Below are 25,149 nucleotides of genomic sequence, written 5' to 3'. Positions count from 1 at the left end.
GACAAACTTTTGTCATGTAAGTTTCTCTCGCCTGAACAAGCAAACTCGTTTTGCTCAAATTTGAAATTCACAATAAGTAGAATACCATTGATTGCAATGAAAGAATCAGCTTTAATTTCAATCTTTTGGTTACAAAATCCTACCTCCACAGAATGGAAAATGCCCCAAAATTTCATTTCTTAACCCCCAATACAAACAAAATAATACAAGGTAAAAGAACTCGAGAAATATTTACACCAGAGTATACTCTGGGTGCCAAAAAATTTACCCTTCTCTGTACGAATAAATACGAAGACAAGATATAGAACAAAATGCCGACGACCTTAGAGCAGCACCGATGAGAATCCTCAGGTAACCTACTTGTGCAGTAGAAAAATGAATAAATTCCTATGCCAAAAATAAAGCTTCCAAATAATCATCAGTATAAGCTAAGCACGGCCAGTGATCAGTTTGAATCCGTACCAACGATGAAACATCAGACACTTCCATTTGGAAGAGGAGATGATACCTTGGTGGAAGAAATATCAAAATGAGTATGCTACCCATGTTTCTTTTGCGGGTGTTGACATGACTGTCCCTTTCATCTGCATCGTCACCGAATGTAAGATGAAGCGGGCCTCTATCAAAATTGGTCTCGGAGCTAGTAATGTCTAGGGAAGAATCTGAGGCCTCGTCCTTCCAGATGATGTCCCCAATGATTCCTCCATCCTTTACGACAGTAACAAGTGGTTCACCTATCACACTTACAACGAAGGGTGCCAAATAGCGCTCAGTAGCCTGAATCAAAGACGATGCAGGGACTTCTAGTAGCTTGACCGACCGAGTACCACTTATAGCGGTAACCCCTTTGCCTCGTTTCAACTGAAACATCTCTCGCGCAGTGTTGGAAATGCCACATGCCACCCAAAGAGCACTGAACAAATCTAAGTAATAACCAGGTACAGAATCCTTCTGGATGCCGGGTGGTACAATAGCCTTCAGAAACATATCCTCTATGCCCACAGTGAGTGTGTGAAGCTGTCCCCTGATTATCTGACCATTTTCAGCACTTGTCTCAATTGAAACATCAATCAGACCTGGCGTGGGTTCCCGTGGTTCCAATTCAATCGTTACACAAGCTCTATAACTTTCCTCTTTCCCACAACCATTTTCTACAGGAACAATAGCTAATGAGGCGGTCTGATCACGTATATTTGTTTTACCGGGAAGCTCACCTAGAAGAAAAGGTATATGATATGACGAAATGGACCCGTATGCTGCAGAGGACGAAAATTTTAGCACTGTTGCATATAGAGCAGGAAGGGTATCTAATTCATTCGAACAACAGGCAGGGGAATCAACTCCCCATATTCGATTGAAAGGCTCAGATTCAAACCTCAAACTACATGATAGTCTAACCTTAATTCCTGGCATATGTCTAGAATCAGGAATGCATGAGAAATGCGTCCTCAATGTTCTTAATATCTCTGAAATATTTGAATCTGTCACATGCAATGGCTCCGGTGGTCGATCAATTCTTCGATCTTCAGGGATAATTTGGACATTACCATTGTCATCAATTCTTTGAGCTTCTGGTGTAATCTGGACATTACTACTGTCATCAATATCACTATCCTCTACTATGGGTTCAATGTCCCTGATGCCTTCTAAGTAACCAGGATCGTTACTTCCAATACCCAGAGTTGATAAAGACAAGGACCAAGACTGTTTGACTAGTAGGGGGATTACTCGCTCAAGGTGGACATATGAGGAGATGGTCTTAGACTTCTTGAGACTCTGACAAAAGTGAGGAGCCTGGACATTGAAAATGGAATGTGACGATGGTGAAATACTGAGTTCTTCCCCAAGACTCAGCAGGTCCCTGAGCTTCTTTCCCGGCACGCAGATCAGAAGCCGAAGGTAGATCCTACAGAAAGACCATAACGAACCAACATCAACTAATTGTGGCTATTGCCAAGCTTACTAAAATTGTATAAAGTTCCCATACAAAAAGAAAGGGTAAGATTCCTAAAGCAAAAGTCAAGAAGAGAAAAAGAAAGTTTATTAATCATACCTTGCATTGTCACGAGCCTCCAAATCAGGAAAGTAAAGGCAAGTAAATGCCAAAAGGCGAGACAATCTAAGGAACAATCGAGAGCTCTTGTGATGCATCAACAAGGTTCGACAGATGCCAAGAACTCTGCTTCCCTGGGACCATGATCTCAGTCCTGTATATGGGCCATGTTTACCAACAAGGAAGGCCGTGAACTTGGTAAGAAGCTCTAGCAATCCACGAGGAGGAATTGCATAACTTTCAGCAATTCTATTAAATATTGGAAAGAAAGAAACCAAGCTGTAATCCAATTTCACTTTTGGAAGCAAATGCTCATCAAATGTCTGAAGCAGGCGCTCTCCCAACCAACGGTGCCTTTGACAACCCAACAAGCGATCAGTCAAAACAACTACCACCGGAACCAATCTCCGACACTCCAAAACAGGTCCACCAGCATTCCCTGGAAATAGACATTTGGAGACATTAAAAACGGCACAGATGAAAGAATGAAAACACCTTTCCCACTTCCCTCTGAACTAAAGACCATTGAAGCAATTGCATGGTTGAGACTAAAAAATAATTGTACCAAAGAAGCAAATCTTAGTATCTTACCCAAATACTTTTTCCTTGACCATAAAAAGCTTAACAAATGTTTGTGATCAGATTCTTGGGGAAATTAAGCAACTTTAATATCATTGGTGGATGTGCCAAACGGACACTAATAGTAATGATTTCCTTTTTTCTCTGGCACATTGTTGCTACGTTAAATGTATGTCAATTAATCTTTACTGATCACTTCACAGCATTCTAACATCTAAGCCTGATCAAGACATACATCCACATCACTCAACCACTTAACAAGTCACATACCAAGTCACAAGAAATAGTTACAGGAAAGCTAACAACTACTTTTTATTTAACATCAAATAGACCAAATACTTCCAAAGCGAGATCAGATATAGAGAAAAACGAAAAGAAAACTCAAATACACAAACATCATCCTTCATACTTTTAAAAGATGAAAGACCATATAAAAAAGTCCATCACCCTAAATCTATGAAAAACCAATATTTTTAGGAGAAACAATGCCGCTGCAACTAATTTCAATTTATTAGACGTCAATACTATTTAGTTTTAGAAGCATCGACAGTTTTTCCCAAATTTTAGACACTAACTATTGTGGTAGATGATCTCGAAATTTCTTAGTTGCTAGATATAACTATTACATCAATGCATATACTATCATATCAGCAAATAACAACTATTTGGTTCTTCTAGTAGTCCTTCCAAAATTTTGATATTTCAATTCAAACTCAAAGCTAAGGGGAGGACTAATTTGTTGTCTAAACCTAAAAGTATCCTCAGCCATAAATATAAAATTTCATATCTAATATCTTGTAAATGTAGTAGAACGTATAGATAGAGACTGAGGAAGAGAGAAAACTACCTGCATATTCCTAAAAATGGTGGAGTCCATGAGACTTCTAGTGGTGGAAGGATCATTGTCTGAATGAGATGAAGCCCCAATCAAGAACGTATGCAAAGTTCGAAATGCCACTGCAGTTTCAGTACTCCCTGGAGGCAACCATTTGAATGCTGATACACAAACAAGTCCATCTTCAAACAACCTCACCACCAACTTATCATTCACCTCACCATCCTCGCCCAAAACACTCTTCTCTGGTTTCAAGACATCAACACAAACGAAGCAAAATGCAAGCAGGTCAAGCTTCAAGGCTTTCAAAGCAAGGGGGTCGAACACACTCGGATAGAATCTCGAACCCATATCAACAATGGTCTTCACTTTCTTTACTTCCCTTCTCAACACCAACTGACCAAATCCCAGCAACCAATGAACCGCCAGCAATTGAAAAACCAAGTGGTGCTGCGATTCTTTGGACAGCAGCACAAGCCGCCTCACAATGTTGCCTTCTTGCCCATCAAATGCGTCCCAAAACCTTGGAAACATGGTCAAAACGATATGGCAGAGCATAGGATCAGACGAATAAAGCATCCCGAAAAATTGCACCTTGAGCTTCGAAATTTGGAGCTCCAATGCTGCCGCCATTGGCATTATCAGAGCCAAGAACTCAACCATCGCACACGGCGTCAACACTTGCGGCTATTCCAGCAAAAAACCCATCGCCCTCAACAACTCCTTGTAATTCAAACCACCCAAGCTCTCCTTACCCGACCTGTTCTGCGGTGAGCTGAACGATACCAAAGGCACCGCCGTATTGAGAATCGAAACGCTGAGATTTTCGACAACGATATTGTGAACGACGGTGGTGAACAACAGAATGTAGCTCTGAGCGGCGTGAGTCCTCTCGTTCTGGCACAAGCTCCAGAGATGTCCACCGATTTCGGAGAGCAAAGAGGGCCGACCTTTCTCCACCTCTCGAAGGCACTCGCACGCCAGCGCACGAGCCTGACGGTCGAAGCCATGATTGGGACGGTTGATCGCCGTTAAAAGCAGCTCCACCAGCGATTCGACGGTGGAGATCGGCACCACGTCGTCATCGAGAGAGACGACGACGGATGTGACGGAGAGCATCATCTGCTCCTTGAGAGCGAACGTGATGTGGACCCCATCGGCCGGTGTCTGGATCAGAGCGCGAAGGGTTTCGATGAGGCGGTGGAGGACTTTGCTTCCGGAAACGGCGTCGTTGGCGATGGCGGTGGCAAAGAGCGGGTCGGAGAACTCCTCGAGGAAGGTGATGACGTGGAGCTTGAGGGGGAATTCGCGCTTGGCGATGGATGAGAGGGCTTGGTCGAGAAGGGAGAGGAGTATCGGCTGAGCGGATGTCCATGTGCGCTGCCGTGCGCTGCCGTGCTGGAAGTCGTCGATTAGCGACTCCCAGTCTTGGAGAGAGAGTTGCTTTAACGGCGGAGGTGACGGCAGTGACGGAGATGGTGCTTCTGGTGGCTTATCGGACATGCTTCTGCCGCTGCCCGATCTGCCGAGCTCTACATCAGACTGAGAGTCGGCCAGTGGGATTGTGATTCCGGTAATTGTATGGAATTGGAATCAAAAGAGAGGCAAATTCGGATAATTTTGGGTCGGAGATTGGACGGGCCGGTGCGCCACCGGTTCGAGCAGAGGAGGCTGAGGGAGGAGCGTGAGTAGAGCGTGGCTTCCCGCCGTATAATTTTCTAATTTTAGTAATTGTTGGGTTAATCAATTGGGAATTAGAAATTTTGACATGTTTCCCATAGATTTCTTTTTTGTCGACTAATCATAAGAAAAGGGACTAGTTTCAGCCTCTCTTGCCATTGGCGGGTATGATTCATCAACGGTAAAAATTGAATTCAAAACGTGTCTTATGAAAACATATTTCATATAGATTAGGGGCCAAAAAATGTTTACACTTAGTTACTGCTCTTGAATATTTTTTTTTTTTACATTTTATCCTAGTATTTTTATTTATGATCTTGACAATAGTTAAATGATACAAGTAATGCTAATTGAACAAAAAGTCAGAATTTCAAGTGTAGAGACAAATGTTCTCACCAAGAACGAAATCGCATATAGATTTGAAAGTGACCACACCACTCAAAGAAAAGTTTTATCTCTACTACTGGCTTTTGGTCAATCAAATGACCGACTTCTTATATACTATAACGTTTTTTTTAAAACACGACACTCGTCAGTTTTACATTTTTTGTTTTTCAATTTCTCAAATTCAGAATTACAACATTTTTATTCACACGTTTGCAACTGGGAACTTGCGTGGGAATTTAAAACTTTTACTTTTCTTAAAATCAACAATTCACAAATTTATTGACCCTAATTTTTCGTATCTTATCCAATTATCCAAGCAAAACTGACAATTTCCAGTTTCACCGTATTTCCTATTAAGAATACACGTGGCGACAATCATGTCGGTGGATTTTACAAACGGTTAGGATTGAAAACCTCCGTTATAAAACCGATCCTGCTCCTAATACCTTCCCACGCATTTGCTGGAAAACTGTAGCCAACTCTGCTCGGTAAGCAAGCAAGCAAAAACCAAACTTCAATCGCAACCATGGCCGCCGCCGCACCGCCACCGCCACCTACCCCAGCCCCAGAGGGCTTCAACGACGTACCCCGAGGCTCCACCCCAATGGGCTACCCACTCTTCTCTCGGATCCGCCTAGCCCACCCCACCGACGTCCCACACATCCACAAGCTCATCCACCAGATGGCCGTCTTCGAGCACCTCACCGACCTCTTCGTCGCCACCGAGTCTTCCCTCTCGTCCACCCTCTTCACCTCCCCTCCCTTCCAGTCATTCACCATCTTCGTCCTCGAAGTCTCTGAGACGCCTTTCGTCGAACACCTTCAGTGCAACAACTCGGCCTACCCACCCACCGTCAAAACCCACAATCTGGACCTCCCGATCGACGACCCAGAACGTGATTTGTTCAGATCCAACGGCGGGGACGCTGTCGTTGCTGGGTTTGTGCTGTTTTTCCCAAATTACTCCACCTTTTTGGGGAAGCCAGGGTTTTACATAGAGGACCTGTTTGTGAGGGAGTGCTATAGGAGGAAGGGGCTGGGGAAGATGCTGCTCTCAGCGGTGGCGAAGCAGGCGGTGAAGATGGGGTACGGCAGAGTGGAGTGGGTGGTGCTGGACTGGAACGTCAATGCCATCAAGTTTTACGAGGAGATGGGGGCTAAGGTTTTGCAGGAGTGGAGGATTTGCAGGCTCACTGGTGACGCTCTCAATGCTTATGTCAATGCCTAACTTGGTAATTTCCATGGCTCTTTCTCTGGAGTTAGAGTTGAGGAAATTACATGAAACTAAATGAAAAAATGGAAATGTAATGTGTTTTAATCCTTTAATTTTCTGGCTGTATGCTTGTAGAACCCTGCTATTTCTCCAATCAATTTCATTAGCGTAACCTTTCGGAGTTTCGAAATTTCTCTTGCTGTTATCTGAATGCCGTTGTTGTTGTGTTTGTTTAATTTTGCTTCTCGGTTCTCAATTGTTTTCTGCGACTTGTTTATCCAAGAAATGATAATTTGGGTGACGATTTCAGACTCCAATTTCGCGATGTCAATGCATTCGTTCTCCTATATTATGACACGAGAATTAATAGCGGTTTAAACTGCACAACCAATAGCTTCCTGAAAAACTGAGGCATAACAGTTTGGGTTTCGTATGTCCTCGTTTTGGTGCAGTTGTTCATTCCGGACGCCCGTTTACAAGCTCCGGACACAAAGGGTGCGTGATGACGACGGAGTTGGCTGTTACGGTGACTTGGTCCGTTACTCCGCGCCCAAGAATTCATCGATATCATCTACAACACTAAAAAGTGGGTTTAGACTCGTATCGAACTAGTGATAATTTGGTTCAAATTTATTTTTGACGAGAATCAAACCTAAAACCTCTTATCTTCTTTATATTATATATTATTTATATATATATATAAAGTGAAAAGGCCAAATAGATGAAACATTCAATAAACCCAATATTACACTTTGTTTCCTTCACAATCAAAATCCAAAAAAGTTCAGAAAATGAGGATAAAATAGTAAAACCAGTATTACTACACAAGAGAGAAAATGAACGTGGTTTGGTTTGGAACTGCTATGAGCAGTTGCGTTCGGTTTCTCTCTTTCTTCCACCATCCACCACGCAAAAACTCAATCGTCTCAATCTTAAGTATTTTTCTTTATTTTCTTCTCTTCTTCCATTCTCTTGCTCTTTTTGGCGTTGATTTCTTTCTCCATCATCTCTTATGAAGAATGAATTTGAAGTCTAAATTACGGCTAAAAATATAGAGGAAAAAATCTGGAAGGAATCCATCGATGGATTCAGACACGGCTTTGAAACGGTAGCGATCGAGGTGAGATCAGAAGCATGCTGCAGTGGGCAGTGAAACCCCGATTTCCGGAGCAGCAACAGCCTTATTTGGTGGAGTTGAGCATGCGACTCCGGCTCGAGTTGAATAATCTCTGCGACGAAGCAACTCGGTTTTGCAAATAACTTACGATGAACTGAAACCTTCCTCCCAAATTTCTACTACCAACTTCTCGCCGCACGTCTTGAGAACAAAAGGGTAAGTATTTCACGGTACAAAACCAGAAACTTGAACGGAAATCCATTGCAGGCATATCCCCTGATCATGAAATTCCACAGGAACAAGTTTTTCAGTAAAATCCCATAAAAAATCTACTGTGCTTGGGGCATTTTACCGCATTACGTAGAAAGAGGCGATGAAGGTGACAGCGTGGAGCTTGATCGCGGTGAGAAGATTGAGCTGTTGGTGGATAAAACTAATAGTCTTCACACCCTGGTTAGTCCATAGTTTATGTGTATCAGAATAATATTTGATTTCTTAATAGGTGGCTTCATTCAAATGGAGTTTGTTTTTAAATTGAGTTCTTACAATTGTGGCAGCATAAATTTGACAAAGCAGTTTGCATACGGAATCAGAAAGGGTAAGATATATACATCAAGAAATAATAGATAACATACTATGAAGCCAGAAACCCTATCAACTCCATCTTTAGCAATCTTTAATCATATAAATTGTTCAAACAAATGTGATAAAAGTCAGTGTATTTTGTGGTACTGTAAGAAAAAAAAAATACATATATATATATATATATGAATTCTTACTCTTCAACTTAATGTCATAGATTAATTGTTTAATTCATTCTCTTACATTATTATTTGATTCCTTGAAGTATTTTTACCTTTATTTTTTCCTAATCTCTTTGAATGTGCTTCCGCATAGAAGGAGTCCTTATTTTATCACACATTTTACACCCAACTTAATTATATTTCAATACCTTTTTTTTTTGTAATTATATGTTGTATTTTATTTTTAGGATGCCATATGAGAAAGAAATAACTACCACAACACATCTTAAGGGCCGCGTAGAACCCGTGATTAAAAAAGACCTCACGTGAGTGCGTACGAAGAGACTAATTTAAAAATAAAGATGAATACTATTGAATTGCAGAAGTTTGGTTTGGTTGAATTAAAAAGATAGACCATAGTTTATTACTAGAGACCAGACACTTCTATAGAATTCTCCGTTTCTCCGCGGCTGTAGGGTAGGCCCATGTTTTTGGCTCCATTTTCTTCCGCCCTCTTGCGTGCATGCTGGGGAGAGATTAAGGAATACGAGTCGGAACACAACGTGTCCACACTGAAAATAAATTCTGCCTCCACTTTTATTTTTTATTTTATTCCTAAAAAAGGTTAATTAATATCAGTAATTGTTTATTAGAAAGAAAGGAAAACAAAAAACAGTATTCATTATAAAATTGTTATTAGCATTCTTAAATTCGTTTACACTCCAATTTTTTTTATTTTAGAAAAAATAGTACATTTATAAGGAATGCAAAATAAGATTTTTAGAATGCTAATAACAGTACCCTTTGATTATTTTTTTTGATGTTCTTCAAGTTTGACTCGTCTTGACCCAAATGTCGGGTTTTGAAGTGAGAGTTCAAATCTCGTAAATTGCGGGTTTTATACCATTGCCAAAATAGTAAAATGTGGCATGTTAGATTTCAATCCCCTTGTCGAAGATAAAGAAATAATTTTTGTTTATAAACATAAACCTATCGATCATACAGCGATAACGTATGATCGATAACATAAGATGGTTGATCATTTGCAATTAAGTATTAAAAAGTAATCATTTAGGTTATTTTCCAATAAAGTATCGCTACGATCGTAGGCAAATGTACGAGAGATTCTCCTAACCAGATATCATTTGTCCTTTAAAATATCATTTTTCCCGAGCAACCGCAAAGGCATTCTACAGAACACTGCTCCCTCCCACCATATATTTTTGGAGGTGCCCTTCTATTTCCATACGTATATTTTTTTGTTTGTGTGATCATGATTAAATTATATTAATATTTTATATTTTTATTTTATTATTTTTATAAAAAATTAATATAAAATATTAACATAACATAACTTGTAATCACACGTCACAAAAATGCATGAAAAAAAAAGTATGAAAATAGGAGGAGTAAACAGTCCTCCTCCTATATTTTTGTGCACAACACTTATATTCTTTGTCAATAACGTGAATCTTGGTACATATTTAATTGTGATGTAATTAAATTATATATCGATGACAAACCAGTGCTTGGCTTCTTTCTTGCAGTTCCATCGCTTTCGTAAAATTTCTTCCGTGTTCTTAGGTCGTCGATGACAACGACCTAACTCAGTTGCCCATTCCCCTTAATTCTAAACCCCCCAAAATTCCACAGCTCCGTTTCTTCTTCCAATCCCAATTCTGCTATGATTGTCGCCGCTGCCCCCGCCACCTCCTCCTCCAGCGGCGCCGCCCCTATGTGCAGGACCAAAAAGAGCACGCAGGCGATTGAGCCCAAGAGCCCCAATCAACACCGACAATCCTCCTCCTCTGTCCGCGACCCCTCCTTCGCCCATTTCAGCACCAACGACAACAACTCCAGCTACAACTTCTCCAAATCCTCCACCTCCTCCTCCGTCCCCTCCCTCAGATCCTTCAAAGCCTCCCTCCCTGAAAACCCCCAAATCTACGACTTCTCCGAGATCCGCTCCGCCACCTCCAACTTCCTCCCCCGCGGCCGCCTCTCCTCCTCCTCCACCTCCTCCTCCTGGCGCTGCTCCCTTCGATCCAAGGACGCCGTCATCTTCCAGCGCAAATCCCGCATCCCCATCTCCCTCCCCGACCTCCAGCGCCGCCTCTCCCTCATCTCCAAATCCCACCACTCCAGCCTCATCAAGCTCCTCGGCGCCTCCCTCTCCGGGAGCTACGTCTACATCGTCTACGAATTCGTCGCCGGCGCCAGCCTCGCCGACTGCCTCCGCAACCCGAAGAACCCGAGCTATACCGTCCTATCGTCGTGGCTCTCCCGGATGCAGATCGCCACCGACCTCGCCCACGGCCTCGATTACATGCACCACGGCTCAGGCCTCGACTCAACCTTCGTCCACAACCACATCAAGAGCTCCAGCATCATCGTCTCCGAGGAGGACAACCTCGTGCTCGGCGCCAAAATCTGCCATTTCGGCACGGCGGAACTCTGCGGCGAGACCCAGGCTCGGTCGACGAAACTGGAGGGCACGCGCGGGTACATGGCGCCGGAGTTTCAGCTCACCGGAATCGTGACCCAGAAGTGCGATGTCTACGCTTTTGGGGTCGTGCTATTGGAGCTGATCTCCGGGACGGAACCGCTGAAGTACATAATGGACGAAAATGGCGCCGAAGGCGTGTATAGGAGGGTGAGTGTGATTGAGTCTGCGAGGGAGGCGGTGAGGGGTGGGGGACGTGGCGGGGTAAGGAGGTGGGTGGATAGGAGGCTGAAGGACTCGTTTCCGATGGATGTGGCGGAGAAAATGGTGCAGGTGGCGTTGGAGTGTGTGGAAGAGGATCCGGATAGGCGGCCGGATATGGATCGGGTAGCCGGTTTGGTTTCGAAGCTGTTTCTGGAGTCGCATAGTTGGGCGGAGAAGATGGGCGTGCCTATCGACATCACTGTTTCACTTGCCCCGCGCTGATTTTTTTTGGGGGTTCGGAATTAATTTGGATTTTTATTTATTTATTTATTTGAGGTTTTACATTCGATTTGATTGATCAAAATTGTAAATAATTATTCGATGAGGTGAATAATTATACATACAAAGTCGAGAGGATTGATTAAATAGTTAATAGAAACAAAGAATTTACAGAAATTGATCTGGTTGATGTTTATTCACTCTCTAATTCCGTCGCATTATTCACTCTCCCTCCACCCAAAATCGAAATCTAAAAAAAAAAAAAAAAACGAAAGAGTTATCAGATGCTTATTTGTTTGATTTTGATTGTATGACCGGATGAATGTATATAGCGTTAACCTTAAGGTCCTGCATTGATTTTTCAGTGTAGTTTTGTGATTTTTCTTGACACGATTTATTGTAACTCAGTACGCTACTCTCTTAGAGCACTTAGTTTAACTTCAAGAGCTTGGTTAATCTCCCTTTTGTTTGGTGGGAAAAACAACTAGGTTTAAAATATGTTACAAGTAGGGTAAGTGGAAAATTTTTGTAGAAGAGAAAAGGGATGAAAAGAAGAGCAAAGCAAAAAGCAAGTGGTGAGAGGTCTCGTGGTATGCTTGACTTTTTATAAGTGAAAAGTTTGAGATTTGTCTCGCATAAATGATGAGTTAACTATCTAACTATTTTGTATAAAAATTAATAAATTGTTTGATAGTCATTTCATTTTTAATTTCAATTGAAAACTAAAAACAACTCGTTTAGTAATTACTTTTAGTACAACCAAAAAATAAAATCTACTTTCTTGAGTTTTCGTAATTTGGCTTTCAGTTTTTTAGTTAGTTACCAATATTTTCTTTAAATGAAATTAAAAACTGAAAACGAAAGGGTTATCAAATAGATTCTAAACCATCTATCTTACTCTGCAATAAACACAAAATATACTCATGTGACCAACAAAATTGTCAATTAAATGGATTGTGTGGATAACACCAACAAAAATCTTACAGAAGCAGACTGTTTTATCATATAAAATTCCCAGTGTATTTTGCATAGATTTTCAATTATTGATGATAAAATTAAAAGAAAACTAATGAAAAGGACTTGAAAATTTTGAGTTTTAATGATAAGGACAAAATAAAGGGTAAAATAAATAGTATCATGATTGACTTTTTAGTGTAAAAATATAATTTTTCGTTAAAGTAAACAATATCGTAAACTTTTTATTAAAACTCTCTAAAATTAATGCATCGCTCATCCCTATCTATCAATTGAGTGGATATGGATGTAGCTTTCCGTCCAGACTACTAATCATTCCCTTTGAACAACCTTGTCACCGGCCAACTGAAATATGGCCATCAATTTGTGGTCACTTACCTATTAGATTTGACTATTTTTAAATTAGTAACGAGTAATCCGATATTTTTCATTTTTAATTAAATAAAATGCGTGTTGAGTAATCGAGTTTGACTCTCTTTTATTCAAAGGATTAAAATATTGTCTACATGCAGAAATATGGGCGTTGTCCTTACTATACTCAAATGGTGATTTAGATCAACAAATCATAGTCAATATAATACTTCCTCTAAATTCATTTTAGGGAGAGGCTGAAATAATATTCTCCGCTGCTGTAAATAGTAGACTTCTGTGACAAAGACATCAACTGATTTCCTTCTGAGATTATTTTTTTATATCACTAATATCCTTATAGGGTTTGAATAAGCTTATTTTCTTTGATCCCCACAACTACAAGTTAATATTTTTTTTTAAACAAGCGATATTATCTATATTAAGGAATAGGAGGATGGGTTAGCCTTACAATAAATTAGTAATAATGTCGATTTAAATTTGTTTTTGACAAGAATCGAGTTTAAGACCTAGAAAGTTGCACAAATAAGAGTTATATAAAACAATAAATTTGTACCAGATAAGTGTTTTTTCCTTTCTTTTGGGCCAATTAATAGAATTATAATCCAAGGCATTTAAAACTTGGAGGGCACTCTGCGTCTGCTGTTACCGCCTCTACATAATACGGTTTACGGAACCGCCAAGCTCAAGCAATCCAAGCAAGAACTCAACTATGGCGGCTCGAATGTTGCAGAGACGCTTAGGCTCACTCCTCCTCCGCAATCAGCAGCCTAACGCCCATCTCTTCAAAGGTTAGGCCCGCCCACTCAAAAACCCAACATATCTTGCTCATAAATTCTTCGCTTTTCGTAGTCGATTTTCGTGTTTTTGCCTTTTTTCGTAAAAAAAATATGAAATTTTACTACCATTGCAATTAAAAATTTGTGGTGTCTTTCGTTTGTGTGAAGGAAATTGATCGTATTACAATTTGGGTTACTGATGTATATGGAGATTATGTTAAAGGGGATTAATTGTGAACACTGAGTTTTGTTAGGTTTAGGGTTTACTCGTTCTCTACTTTGTGCTGATGGGTATTTGTTAACTTGTTTTTAATGCATGATTAGGAGAATAATTTTCTCAGATAAATGCGTATTAGTATCGCTAACATTGAACACTTCAAAAACTGGTGTGACAATTTTGGGAAATAGAGTTCTAAGAATTGTCTAAAGGAGATCCTTTTAAACAAGTTAATAGGACTTAATTGAATATCGAAGGTCAAATCTTGTTCATGTGATTGTAATACATTGAGCTAATAAAAACCCGCGCACAGAAAGGAGATGTGTGGTAGAATTCATTGTTGCTCTCTGTACTTGAGATTCCAAGAGAAACAAAACCCTGTACAGAAACGGAGGTTCTCAAGCCTCGCAAGAACAAAATCCCACATAACCTACATTATGTCTGTATGTCTGTAACTTGGAGTTTACTAACAGTTGTGTAGAAACCCCGAACCTTGAACTTGAGGTTTAACTCATACATGCATTGCAGAATGCAAGACATACCTAGAACTTCGTATTGTTATAGCAGGGTTGTGTGTGCGTGTTGGAGGGTTATGATATTTACAAGACTTGAATTTATTGCCGCAAATATGATTTCAGCTTCTAAATGTAGACATTGCCGTTATGAATTTAGAATTTCTGTTCTCGTAAAAGTGAGAAACACTTTGGATGCTGATTCTAGCACTAGTTTTGTTTTTTGACCTCATAGCTTTACATTAATGCTAATGGCGTGTTTCTTTTGTGGAAGATTGCAAATCGAGAAAAGAAAAAGAAATCCGATGATGGAAAAGAATCCGAAGAAGTTCCCATGGATCATTTGTCAACTCCTCAATCAATGACTTCTTCGATGGGTATAAGAAAATAATCATTTTGTTAGCATTCCGATGAAGAAGTCATTGATTCTTTCAATCGTATAGGGAAACTCAAAAAAATTTAGTTATTGTTTACTCTTTTATTGATGGTGTTAGGGACAGACCGGTGTTACTTGTTTGTACGCACTCAAAACTCTGAAATGGACATCCACAGTATGTGACAACCATCAATTAGACACAAAAGACTTAGTTTTGTGAGAACTAAAAAAAATTGAAATTCCTTTTGTTGCTCGATTTTCATTGAAGTTCTCCGTTTGTTTCACCCTGTATGATTTGGTTCAGCCAGTCATGTATAAGTTCTCCATGGATGTCTTTTCAAGATAAATATTTCCATGCTTAAACTGTATACTATTTCGTTTAACTCTTCTTGTTTTTGTTTTTACAAATTGTTGGTGGCAGATCATTTTGTTCCTTCTGCAAGTTCCGTACTCAGAAGATACGGATTCGCTAAAAGAGAGATTCAGACGCAAACAAATCCAACAAATCCGGCTAATGAGGGTTTGGTGAATCTTGAAGATAGCCGTTTGAAGCCTAAGATTGACGCAAATGCTATCAACAGTTCCGATGCCAAATTTGCCGATGCTTCCACCCAGAAAATATCCCCAAGGCATGACCTTGCCATGCTTTTTACTTGCAAAGTCTGTGAAACAAGATCTATGAAGACGTGCAGCAGAGAATCATACGAGAAAGGTGTGGTGGTAGCTCGCTGCGGCGGGTGTAACAATCTCCACCTGATTGCTGATCATCTCGGGTATTTCGGACAACCATCCAGCATTGAGCAATTTCTGGCTGCCCGCGGGGAAGAGGTGAAGAAGGTTCCGCTGATACGCTGAATCTGACTCTTGAAGATATAGCCGGAAAGAAACCTGGGGAAGGGGTTGAAGTTAAGCAATTGGAATAGTTTCAGAGGCTTCATGGCATGTAGATTAGAGTTTTCTTAAGACAAATGTGCGTCCGTGTTCGGCGTCAACCCTTATGTAGCATTACAGATATTAATTTAATATAGTATATCGCTTGTATAAAAAAAAATAAATAAAAAAAAAAAAAAAAAAAAGAAAGAGATATAATGCAATCAACTTTAATTTAATGATTTTGATTTAAAAAAAAAACTTTAATTTAATGAATACTCAAAAATTTTAACTTTGATTTGAAAAGTCCAGAAAACAAATCTTATTTGAAATTTAATTAAAATAATGGTAAGAGAAACAAATGAAATTTTGGCGTAAGGGATATTAAGGGATAGATAAAAGTACAGGACAATCGGCAATTCTACGAAAAAGACAAACACTTTTAAAAACTTGAGCTATAAATAACTTACTAGACTATATACTCTTGATAATGGGTTAGTAATAATATTGTTCAAATCTTTCACTTATAAGTGAAGAAAAATAATACTAGATTGTAGTACTAAGTATCTATATCAGATGTAGGTTAGATTAGTTAATTACATCGTGCTCAACGAGTTAAATCCCCTTCCGATCTTTTAGTAGATTAGAGTTTTTTTTTTTTTTTTTTTTTGTTTGTTGATAAACGATAGCATTAGTGGGTTAAACTTTTAAAAGTTAGGAGGTGATTGGTGCGAATCGAATCCGCATCTAATTAGAGTAATTTAAAATATCGTTTAAAAAATAAAAAACTACATCCATGCGGGTCAAGTCCTTGAGCTCCATCGGGTACAATCCGAGCATATTTAAATACCAGCCGACCGATGTAACCCTGAAACTCCCACTCTCCAACCAGAAAAACCATGGCGAGTGGCACATGTATTCCCTCCACTTTCACACCTATTCTACACAACTTAACCGCCAGAAACTCCATAACAATGGTGGGTTTGCTCTCTCATGCTCCCAAAATCCTTAGGCCTCTCTCTCTCCCCAAAAGCCTCGGTTTCAGCTCACTTTCCACCGCCACAAAACCCCCCAGAAAATTCTTCCATTTGCAAGGTAGTTTCTTTGTTCAATTTTCAAATACCAATCTGATTATTTTATGTGTCTGATTATCTCGTTTGGGAAAAAATCGAAACTTTTTTCGTTTTTGTTAATTTGTTGGTTTGAATGTTTGGATTGGTTGTGTTTGAATTGGTGGTTTTGATGGGTTGAATAGTCGTGTGGTTCGGAGCGGTGTCAAATTGGGTTTGTTTTGTTGCTTAATATTTTTAAGCAACTTGTGTAGCTTGGTGGAGAAGAAAGTGGATTGGATTACATAGGAATTGGAGTGGAAATTAGTGTTGAATGGGAAATTAAGGAGATATGGGGTACGGAATTTGGATGCTTTGGTTTGATTTTTGTAGTAATATTTGCTGTGGTAAAAATAGCTCATTGAAGGAACCATATTGGTATGGATGGAGGTCGGGGGGTGAGTGTTTCTGTATAAAGAATTTCAACTTTTTTGCTCAAAAAAATAAAAAAAATAAAAAATTCGACTTTGGTATGTATGCATACCGGTGTCTGTTAGTATGTTTGGCTCTAAATTTAAAGGAGTGTAGAAGATCGTGTCTTAGAACTTGCTTTTCAATAACCAATAAGTTGGAATGAATCCACTATCAAATGTATAAGAACTGTGAATGATACAAGGAAAATGTGTACTCTTGCAAAATATGTATTAGGAAGCAGCCTGGAAATCAGGTTTTTCCCCCTTTTGGTGGAAGTTTTGCTGATCTTGCCCTTTTTGGGAAACTTCTTTCAGTTTCTTTGAAGCCATCCACTTCCCATGCGGGTGAAAATAATAGTGAGATTAAAATTTCTTGGACTGCACCTAATATACTGGTTTATCTGGATTCATATTTGGTTTCTTTTAAGTCTAAATTTTTGGTTTGTTTCCTGAAAACCTCTGAAAGAGAAAGAATTTGGAATCCTTAACTTTGTTATGAATGAAACCGAACAGATAATTTCTTCTCTCAACCAAGCCCTATGTTGTTGCTTAGATACGATATAAAAAAGAGACTCTTTTCCTACGCTCTCTTGTTTTCTCTAAAATAAGCAAGTTTTGATGATTTTACTACAGATTTAATTGTTGTAAGGAAAGTTACCTCCATACATTGACTGTTATTTCTGTCATGGAATTGTGTTCCCTTGCTAGAATTTTTATTTGTTCTATGATGTTATCATGGGTTTTTTGTCATTGCAAAGTTGAGCTTGTCAGAATGAATCTTTTTCACTTATACTATGCCTAAATTTTGGTCAGTGAGATCAGTGGCCACTCCAGCAGAAGCTGTTGCCTGGGTTTGATGACATGGTTGCTGGGACTCAGAGAAAGTATTACATGTTAGGCGGGAAGGGCGGTGTAGGGAAGACAAGTTGTGCTGCATCACTTGCTGTAAAATTTGCTAACAATGGGCATCCCACTCTTGTGGTTTCCACTGATCCAGCACATTCCTTGAGTGATTCCTTTGCTCAGGTTTATTATGATCTCATTAATGTTTTAAAGTAGTTGCATTTCATGTAAAGTAGAACTTAACTGGTTGTAATGTGTATGCATGCGTGTGCACGTATATTATAATGATACATGTTTTCTTGTCGTAGGATTTGGCTGGAGGAACACTTGTACCAGTTGATGGGCCTGAAGCTCCGCTTTTTGCTCTTGAGGTATGTGGAGTTAGCTTTCCATTTAAGTTTTTGCTAATTTTCTTCACGTAATTCTGTTTCTGCTATTGTTTGATGAGATCATCATTATAATGATAATGTACTTGTTTTTTTTTTTTTTCCTTAAGATAGTTTTGTGGTCTTAGTACTCTTATATATGGTATATGTAGCTAAACTAATAGCTATGCCACAGATAAACCCTGAGAAGGCAAGGGAAGAATTCCGTAATGTAAGTCAGAAAAATGGTGGAACAGGAGTCAAAGATTTCATGGATGGTATGGGCCTTGGGATGCTTGCGGAACAGGTAAAGCTCTATTTGGAGATATTGCAACTTTAGATTGTTTTATCATCGGTTGATCCTGTTTTATGTGGTGTAGACTATAGATGTCCTTACACCTTAAGGCCTAAGTGATAGGTTGAACACTTGTGCAGGCACACGTGTATGCTCACTGTTATGATCAAACTAGTATAGGGATTTCACATCGGAGCTACTATACCAATATGGATTGATTTATGCTTTATGATGATTCTTGCTTCTCTTTCACCATATGTATTTCTTTTTCTGGTTGAAGTTAGGAGAATTAAAACTGGGAGAATTACTAGACACGCCTCCTCCTGGTTTGGATGAAGCTATTGCAATTTCCAAGGTATGTATATTTTGGCTTGCTGACATGCACACCATCTTTTATTTCTCTTCTATTAATGTTTAATCCTCTTTCCAGGTGATACAATTTCTTGAATCCCCAGAATATAGCATGTTTACTCGTATAGTTTTTGATACTGCACCCACGGTGAGAAATATACATGCTGTTTTCGTCTTCAATGTTTCTTTATAAGGAAAATTAGCTCATTATGACGTGATATTGTTAACAGGGTCACACATTGCGGCTTTTGTCCTTGCCAGACTTTTTGGATGCATCAATTGGTAAAATATTGAAGGTAATGATGTCAACTTAGAATGAATAACTATGGATGTGTGTGTGCGCACTGTGCATGGGTGTCTATCCTGTTTTGGAATTAAATGCACCTTATGACTCGAGATTTAACTACTTGATTCTAGTTGCAACTTGCAAACACTATAATTTGATTATGTTAGTTGATGAGCTTCTTGAGAAGTATTGTTGGTTAAAAACTGTATGTGCATTTATTGTTGTTTTTCCTTTTTAAATATTTTCATAGATGTTTTAAGGTGTAAATACTAAATACCCGTTGTAACTTATGGATAAAAGCTCTGATGACTGAGGTAGAGCTCGGTGTTGATGCTCAGTATGTAGAGAATTTGTTTCTGTGAAATCATTTTTGACACCAGTATCTTGGTGTCAACATATTTTTCTGTTTTACCATTAAATGAATACAATTTAAGAGGTCCATTATCTTCTCTCAGCTTTTTTATAAGGTTTGCTGCTTCCCAGACAAGTAAGCCACATCTTTTGAACATTCTTAGAAGAAAAATCCTTGGATCACTTGATTTTTAGCGCATTTATCTGTAACTTGAAAGACAAAAAAATTCATGGCTAGTCTCATATGAATGTTAGCATTCTTACCTGTATAAAATTCAAATCCAGACACTTTTGCTACTAAGCTTGTTCTCTTGATTTGCAAATGTTTGACATTTTATGTTACCTTTACATGTCTGTTGTACAGCTTAAACAAAAGATATCGTCAGCCACCTCAGCGATCAAATCTGTTTTTGGGCAAGAGCAACCCCAATTGGGCGCGGTAAACCTGATGTCATGAGCTGCTTTTATACTCTGCGATGTATACATGTATGCTAATATATGTAAACTTCAATGCAGGCTGACAAATTAGAGAAACTAAGGGAGAGGATGGTTAAAGTCCGTGAACTTTTTCGTAACACTGAGTCAACAGAGTTTGTCATAGTAACAATACCGACGGTAAGATCTTTGGAAAGTATGTCAATATACTTTTCTTTCTGCTGTAATTTGGTGTGTCTTGAGTATACTTTGATAGATATTTCCTTACAGGATTCATATTCTACAATGTAGAATCTAATCTTTGTATAAAAGATGGATGAAAATTAGCTTCCAATTGATGTTTGCAATTTTTTCTTGTTCTCCAGGTGATGGCCGTTAGTGAGTCATCTAGATTGCATGCCTCTCTGAAGAAGGAAAGTGTTCCTGTGACTCGACTTATAGTTAATCAGATTCTTCCCCCGTCTGCCTCGGACTGCAAATTCTGTTCAATTAAAAGAAAGGTGTGTTAACGACTCCTTTTACTTTTTGGGTAGGAAATATTTTAACTTCTCATTTAGCAAAAGTGTGCTTTTTGTCACGTAAAATGGTGAAGTTCTGTCCAAACCATGCAAGAAAACTTGCGTTTCAGTCTGATGCACTTTCATCTCATGTGAGTGTGCGTATGAAAAATTTTCATTGGATTTTAATGTGTATCCACGCCTTAGTTTGATTTTGTCTGTTCCTTTCGTTTGTTATATATGTTTGGTTGAGTCTGGAAGCAGTGAATTCTAATTAGTTTATCTTCCGTAAACCTCAGGATCAAATGCGTGCTCTTGATATGATCCGGAGCGATACAGAGCTATCCGGCTTGACAGTGATCCAGGCTCCACTAGTTGATGTGGAGATCAGAGGCGTTCCTGCCCTTAGATTTCTGGGAGACATAATTTGGAAATGAACTACATTTTGGACAGAACAGGAGTATCGTTAATGATAAAAGAAATAACCATTTTTGTTTAACCATTCATTTATTCGATAGCATTCGGTATCTCCAAAAATCCGAAAAACGGGTTGATTCGTTTGAATGCTTTCGTTTGGGGACATAAGTTGCTGTTATGTTCGTCGTCTTTGTAATGGTGTGGCATCCCATTTGGCTAAAGTTTGCTTTATCAGTTGGATGCGATTTAGTGTGGTTCGAGGAACCTTCTGATATTCAGTTCTGTAATACGAGGAACTTTCACATTTTAAAATATTTAGACAAAGTAATGAAGAAAAGGATTATAAAAAGTTAGATAGGAGTGACTAGAAATGCATCTACGAGCTTTATAAAGGCATGAGAGCAGAATTTGCAAATGACTTTTTTTACAAATCCCTTGATATGTAAAACCCATGTGATGCATTTGCAACATTAATTTTTAATTCCTTATGTTTAATTTTCTTGTTATCTATTTCTCTCTTATTATGCCTAGGTATCGCTTAACGTTTGAAAATTCATCACCAAAACACACTCAAAGTGACAAAAAACGATGTCTCAATACGAAAATACGTTGTCATCCTCTATTTTCCATTACTGCCACTTTATGTGAAAAAAACAATAATTTGAGCCAAAAAACATAGAGAAAAATTGAGCCACAATTCTAGGGAGAATTTCACTTGCCAACCAGTGTCTCACCACATTCTTACTCCCAACCTATAAAACAGCACTATCATGTGTAGAAAAACTTTCACTTGGACGCAACATTTTTGTTAATGATGTTGCTGTCATTGGATCATATCAAGAAGGTCATCCATTAATTTGGTCACACGGTAGACACTCTTTGCAACATTTGAGTCGATACCATGTTCAAATTGGTACGCGCACATCCTTGGGGATGAAAGACTTAGCCATGACTTCATTTCAGAAAAGACATTATCTGCGCCATTGACACAATATCCATGTTATGAAGCTAATTAATTAAGATTTTCTTAATTAGTTTTAGTTGTTAACGAACTACACGTCATCTAACATGTCACGTAGCCTTCGGATTTCGTAGCAGCGTGTACAACAAATATAAAAAGCTTAAAGTGCAAAATAAGAATTGTAGAATGCCAATAACGATCCCTAAAAGAAAGACCACCTAATCCCCCTCCCAAGTAAATATGTATTAATTTGGACCCTTAATCTAGTAGACCAATTACAACTTCACCGAGTTTGAATTCTTGTTTTTCGTACTGCAAATAAATAGAGTGTAATATTATCCTTGTAATTATCTTTAAAAATATACCAACTAGCGATGACCAAATTTCAGATCCCTCTCTTGTTATATGAAAGAAAATAAAAACTAAGTGACCAATTATTAAACTAAAGTTAGAGGTTATGGATATGAACCTTTAATATGAGGAAATGTAGAAAGTACCCAACCAGAGACTCCAGCGGCTGAATTAAGCATTTCCTCACAAACCACAATGATCCGATTGGTCGAATTTCGATCATCTACACCAACATGCATATGTGACAAGGTCGAGGCCACACTCTGCGCAGCTAGCCTCGTCTTCTCCAATTGCTTTTTGAATACGGGCAAAGGAACTTTGATAAAGTGATTGGTTTTCTCAGCAAGTGTGTCAACGGATAGACAAGTAAAATAAAAGATGAAAAACATGAGATAGTAGGACGACAATTTCATGAACGGACTCATGGCTTTAGGGTTTACCAGAATATGTGGAGGATGAGTGAGATATAGCTAGGGTTCCACTAAATATGAAGAAGAATCTCTTATATGAGTGTGTGTGTGTGTGTGTGTGTCTATATATATATATATATATATATATATATATATATATATAAAGAGGTGGCAATATTCCTTTATAACCTTTTTTCTTATAGATTTATTTCCTGTTGAATTTGAAACGTTTCCTTTCAAAGAAATAAAAACCATAGTTATTTCCTATTGCACTTGAAACGGTTCCTTTGAAATAAAGAAGAATCATAAAGCATTTAAAATCCTTAAATGGGATTTCTTTCCCGTTGGTTTCGAGCTCTACAGAAATAAATGGGGTTTCAATACTGCATTAGGGGATTCTGTGAGAAAGGTTACTGTAATTTTAGAAGGATTGTTGTTTGGCATTACAAGATTAGCACAACAACGTGGGTTTTTAGTGTTCCATTACTCCTAGAACGTGTAGTGGAGCTGTACACGTTGTCTTTGTTTGCTTCTTGACACAACGATAATCATAAATGAATTCATATAGAGCTAATTTGACTTTTCAATATTTTAGCGGCTGATATAAACCTTATAATATAAATTTAATAAAATATCTATAGTTTGAGCAAACAAATAAAGATTACTTTAAAAAGAGGTAATAAATCTTCTATCATGTTGACTTCCAAACTGTGATCAAACTTGATCCAATCCTGGTGCGTATGGGACACCGGTGGATGGCAGCCATGAGTCACCATCAATAAACTTGGTCACGGTAAACAATTCGGCCTCGGATGCCTTGGCAATTACATGATAGCCGGGCCACTTGACCCGACCTACAGTCGAGGCACCCGTCCTTTTGTTCATGTACTCAGCATAATACAAAGTGCCAAGCCCACCAAATCCATGCCAATCCAGCCAACCCTGGGGCACTATTACATTACTCATATATGACTGCATGAATATAGTGCGTGAATATTTTCCCCATGGTCGACCTAAGTACGTGGGCGAAGAAGCAACATTACCCCCTAGATCGGTGTCCGGCTCAACGTCGCAAAATTGAAATGAGAACCCTGAAGGATCTGCAGCAAATCGACCGTGCGCAGTGAGTGTGTTTTGTGCACCTTCAAGGTTTTTCCTAGCAAGAATTTTACAGTTTTGGAAAACGGCAGTGCTGTAGCCGAAGATGAAGTCGATGGTGCCACTGATCGTGCATTCTCGGTAGAACTGGCGGCCGGCCGGCACCATCAATGTGTCTTGATATCCACTCATCTTGCACCTGTAGAAAACTGATTGGTCGCCGTAGGATGAAAGTGAAACTGCCTGATACTTATTTGGCCCCGCAGTGTTCTCAAACCCTACGTACATTGCTATGAATCCTTCAGCACGTACAGCTATATAAGGAAATTGATTGATTCACAACAAAAATCAAAGAAGTTGATTAGGATAAATAAGCACATGAAAATCTTCCATGCATAACTTTATTTATATATGAGAAATGACAACCAAACACAATTTTTTCCCCTTGTGTAATCCTGTTTAAGTATTCAATTCGATGGCAAAAAACAAATAGGAATATATGAGAAGGAGAAAAATTGTGCTTGATTATCATTTTCCGTTTATAATGTTCTGTTATGACGTAGATCGCAAAAAAAATCCTGTTTTCTTGAACTGAGAATATCCTAGTCAAAGTTTTGATGTCTTACCAAATGTGGCTGAATCAACTGTTTGCCAACCACTAGCATTGCATCTGTTGCCAGATATGGTAGTAACGTCCATGCCCTCTCCAATCAAGACCAGATTAGTCTTGGTGGGATCAATTTTCACATATTCTTTGTAAATTCCTTTCTTGATAAATATCACAAACCGCTGCTGGCTATGACTTGGTGCAGCCGCAATGGCATCCATTATTCGATTAAAATTCCCACTCCCATCCTGGGAAACTGTTACATTTGGCGTCTTGGAAAATTTTGCGTCTTCGAAGTTCGTCCCACCGGATAGTAGTAAAGGCTGATCGACATTTTGGTAATGGTGTTGCTGCACTTGGATCATGCCGATGACCTCATCGATTAGTCTGGTCACATGTTTGAGGCTCTCTGAAACCTTTGAGTCGATACCATTCTTAAAAGCTTCCATGCATGTCATTTCTCTGGTATGAGAAGTATTCAGCCACGTTCTCATATGGGAAACCACATCACCTGCGCCATATATACAACATTATGAGGCTAGCTAGGTTAATTAGTTTACACATGTGTGACATTCACACATGGCACTTATGCAAACAAATAAATCAATGACAAAAATCTAAATAATTAATATGTCTATTGTCACCCACTAGCTAGTTTTTGTTTTAGTATTATATCTTTCTCCAATGTTGAAAAATATCATCTGTTTGAATTATCCTCTCTTATGAAAA

General features: G+C 38.9%; 6 protein-coding genes across 6 annotated transcripts; 4 read left to right on the top strand and 2 right to left on the bottom strand.

Annotated features, from left to right (window-relative positions):
- Nucleotides 1-91: 91 nt before the first annotated feature.
- Nucleotides 92-4,539, bottom strand: LOC125480163. The gene is made up of 3 exons (XM_048590635.1): nt 3,480-4,539; nt 2,054-2,492; nt 92-1,906 (listed from the first exon to the last, which is right to left on the bottom strand). The coding sequence occupies exons 2-3, from the start codon at nt 2,149-2,151 to the stop codon at nt 388-390; spliced, it is 1,617 nt and encodes a 538-aa protein (XP_048446592.1). The 5' UTR covers nt 2,152-2,492; nt 3,480-4,539; the 3' UTR covers nt 92-387.
- Nucleotides 4,540-5,985: 1,446 nt separating this feature from the next.
- Nucleotides 5,986-6,937, top strand: LOC103958370 (probable acetyltransferase NATA1-like). The gene has a single exon (XM_009370617.3). It carries the CDS (start codon nt 6,061-6,063, stop codon nt 6,760-6,762), a length of 702 nt encoding a protein of 233 aa, XP_009368892.1. The 5' UTR covers nt 5,986-6,060; the 3' UTR covers nt 6,763-6,937.
- A 3,125-nt stretch (nt 6,938-10,062) lies between these two features.
- Nucleotides 10,063-11,710, top strand: LOC125480108 (lysM domain receptor-like kinase 3). The gene has a single exon (XM_048590383.1). It carries the CDS (start codon nt 10,292-10,294, stop codon nt 11,534-11,536), a length of 1,245 nt encoding a protein of 414 aa, XP_048446340.1. The 5' UTR covers nt 10,063-10,291; the 3' UTR covers nt 11,537-11,710.
- A 1,735-nt stretch (nt 11,711-13,445) lies between these two features.
- Nucleotides 13,446-15,791, top strand: LOC103958375 (mitochondrial protein import protein ZIM17). The gene is given in 3 exon segments (XM_009370621.3): nt 13,446-13,668; nt 15,183-15,593; nt 15,596-15,791. Coding segments are annotated over 3 exon segments (579 nt in total). The 5' UTR covers nt 13,446-13,589; the 3' UTR covers nt 15,685-15,791.
- Nucleotides 15,792-17,947: 2,156 nt separating this feature from the next.
- Nucleotides 17,948-21,253, top strand: LOC103958376 (ATPase GET3B). Its single transcript, XM_018650150.2, is given in 11 exon segments — nt 17,948-18,001; nt 18,003-18,179; nt 18,305-18,367; nt 18,558-18,668; nt 18,937-19,011; nt 19,087-19,155; nt 19,238-19,303; nt 20,009-20,083; nt 20,161-20,259; nt 20,445-20,579; nt 20,876-21,253. Coding segments are annotated over 11 exon segments (1,062 nt in total). The 3' UTR covers nt 21,014-21,253.
- A 2,176-nt stretch (nt 21,254-23,429) lies between these two features.
- LOC103958454 (pectinesterase/pectinesterase inhibitor PPE8B-like) lies at nt 23,430-24,878 on the bottom strand. The gene is made up of 2 exons (XM_009370717.2): nt 24,440-24,878; nt 23,430-24,127 (listed from the first exon to the last, which is right to left on the bottom strand). The coding sequence occupies exons 1-2, from the start codon at nt 24,876-24,878 to the stop codon at nt 23,430-23,432; spliced, it is 1,137 nt and encodes a 378-aa protein (XP_009368992.2).
- Between the last annotated feature and the right edge of the window lie 271 nt (nt 24,879-25,149).

The sequence above is a fragment of a genome, unplaced genomic scaffold (genome assembly GCF_019419815.1).
Source record: "Pyrus x bretschneideri cultivar Hongxiangsu unplaced genomic scaffold, Pyrus_bretschneideri_v1 Contig32, whole genome shotgun sequence".
Classification (NCBI taxonomy): Eukaryota; Viridiplantae; Streptophyta; class Magnoliopsida; order Rosales; family Rosaceae; genus Pyrus; species Pyrus x bretschneideri.
The sequence above is the reverse complement of the archived record's forward strand: the minus strand, read 5'-3'. Positions and strand labels throughout refer to the sequence as shown.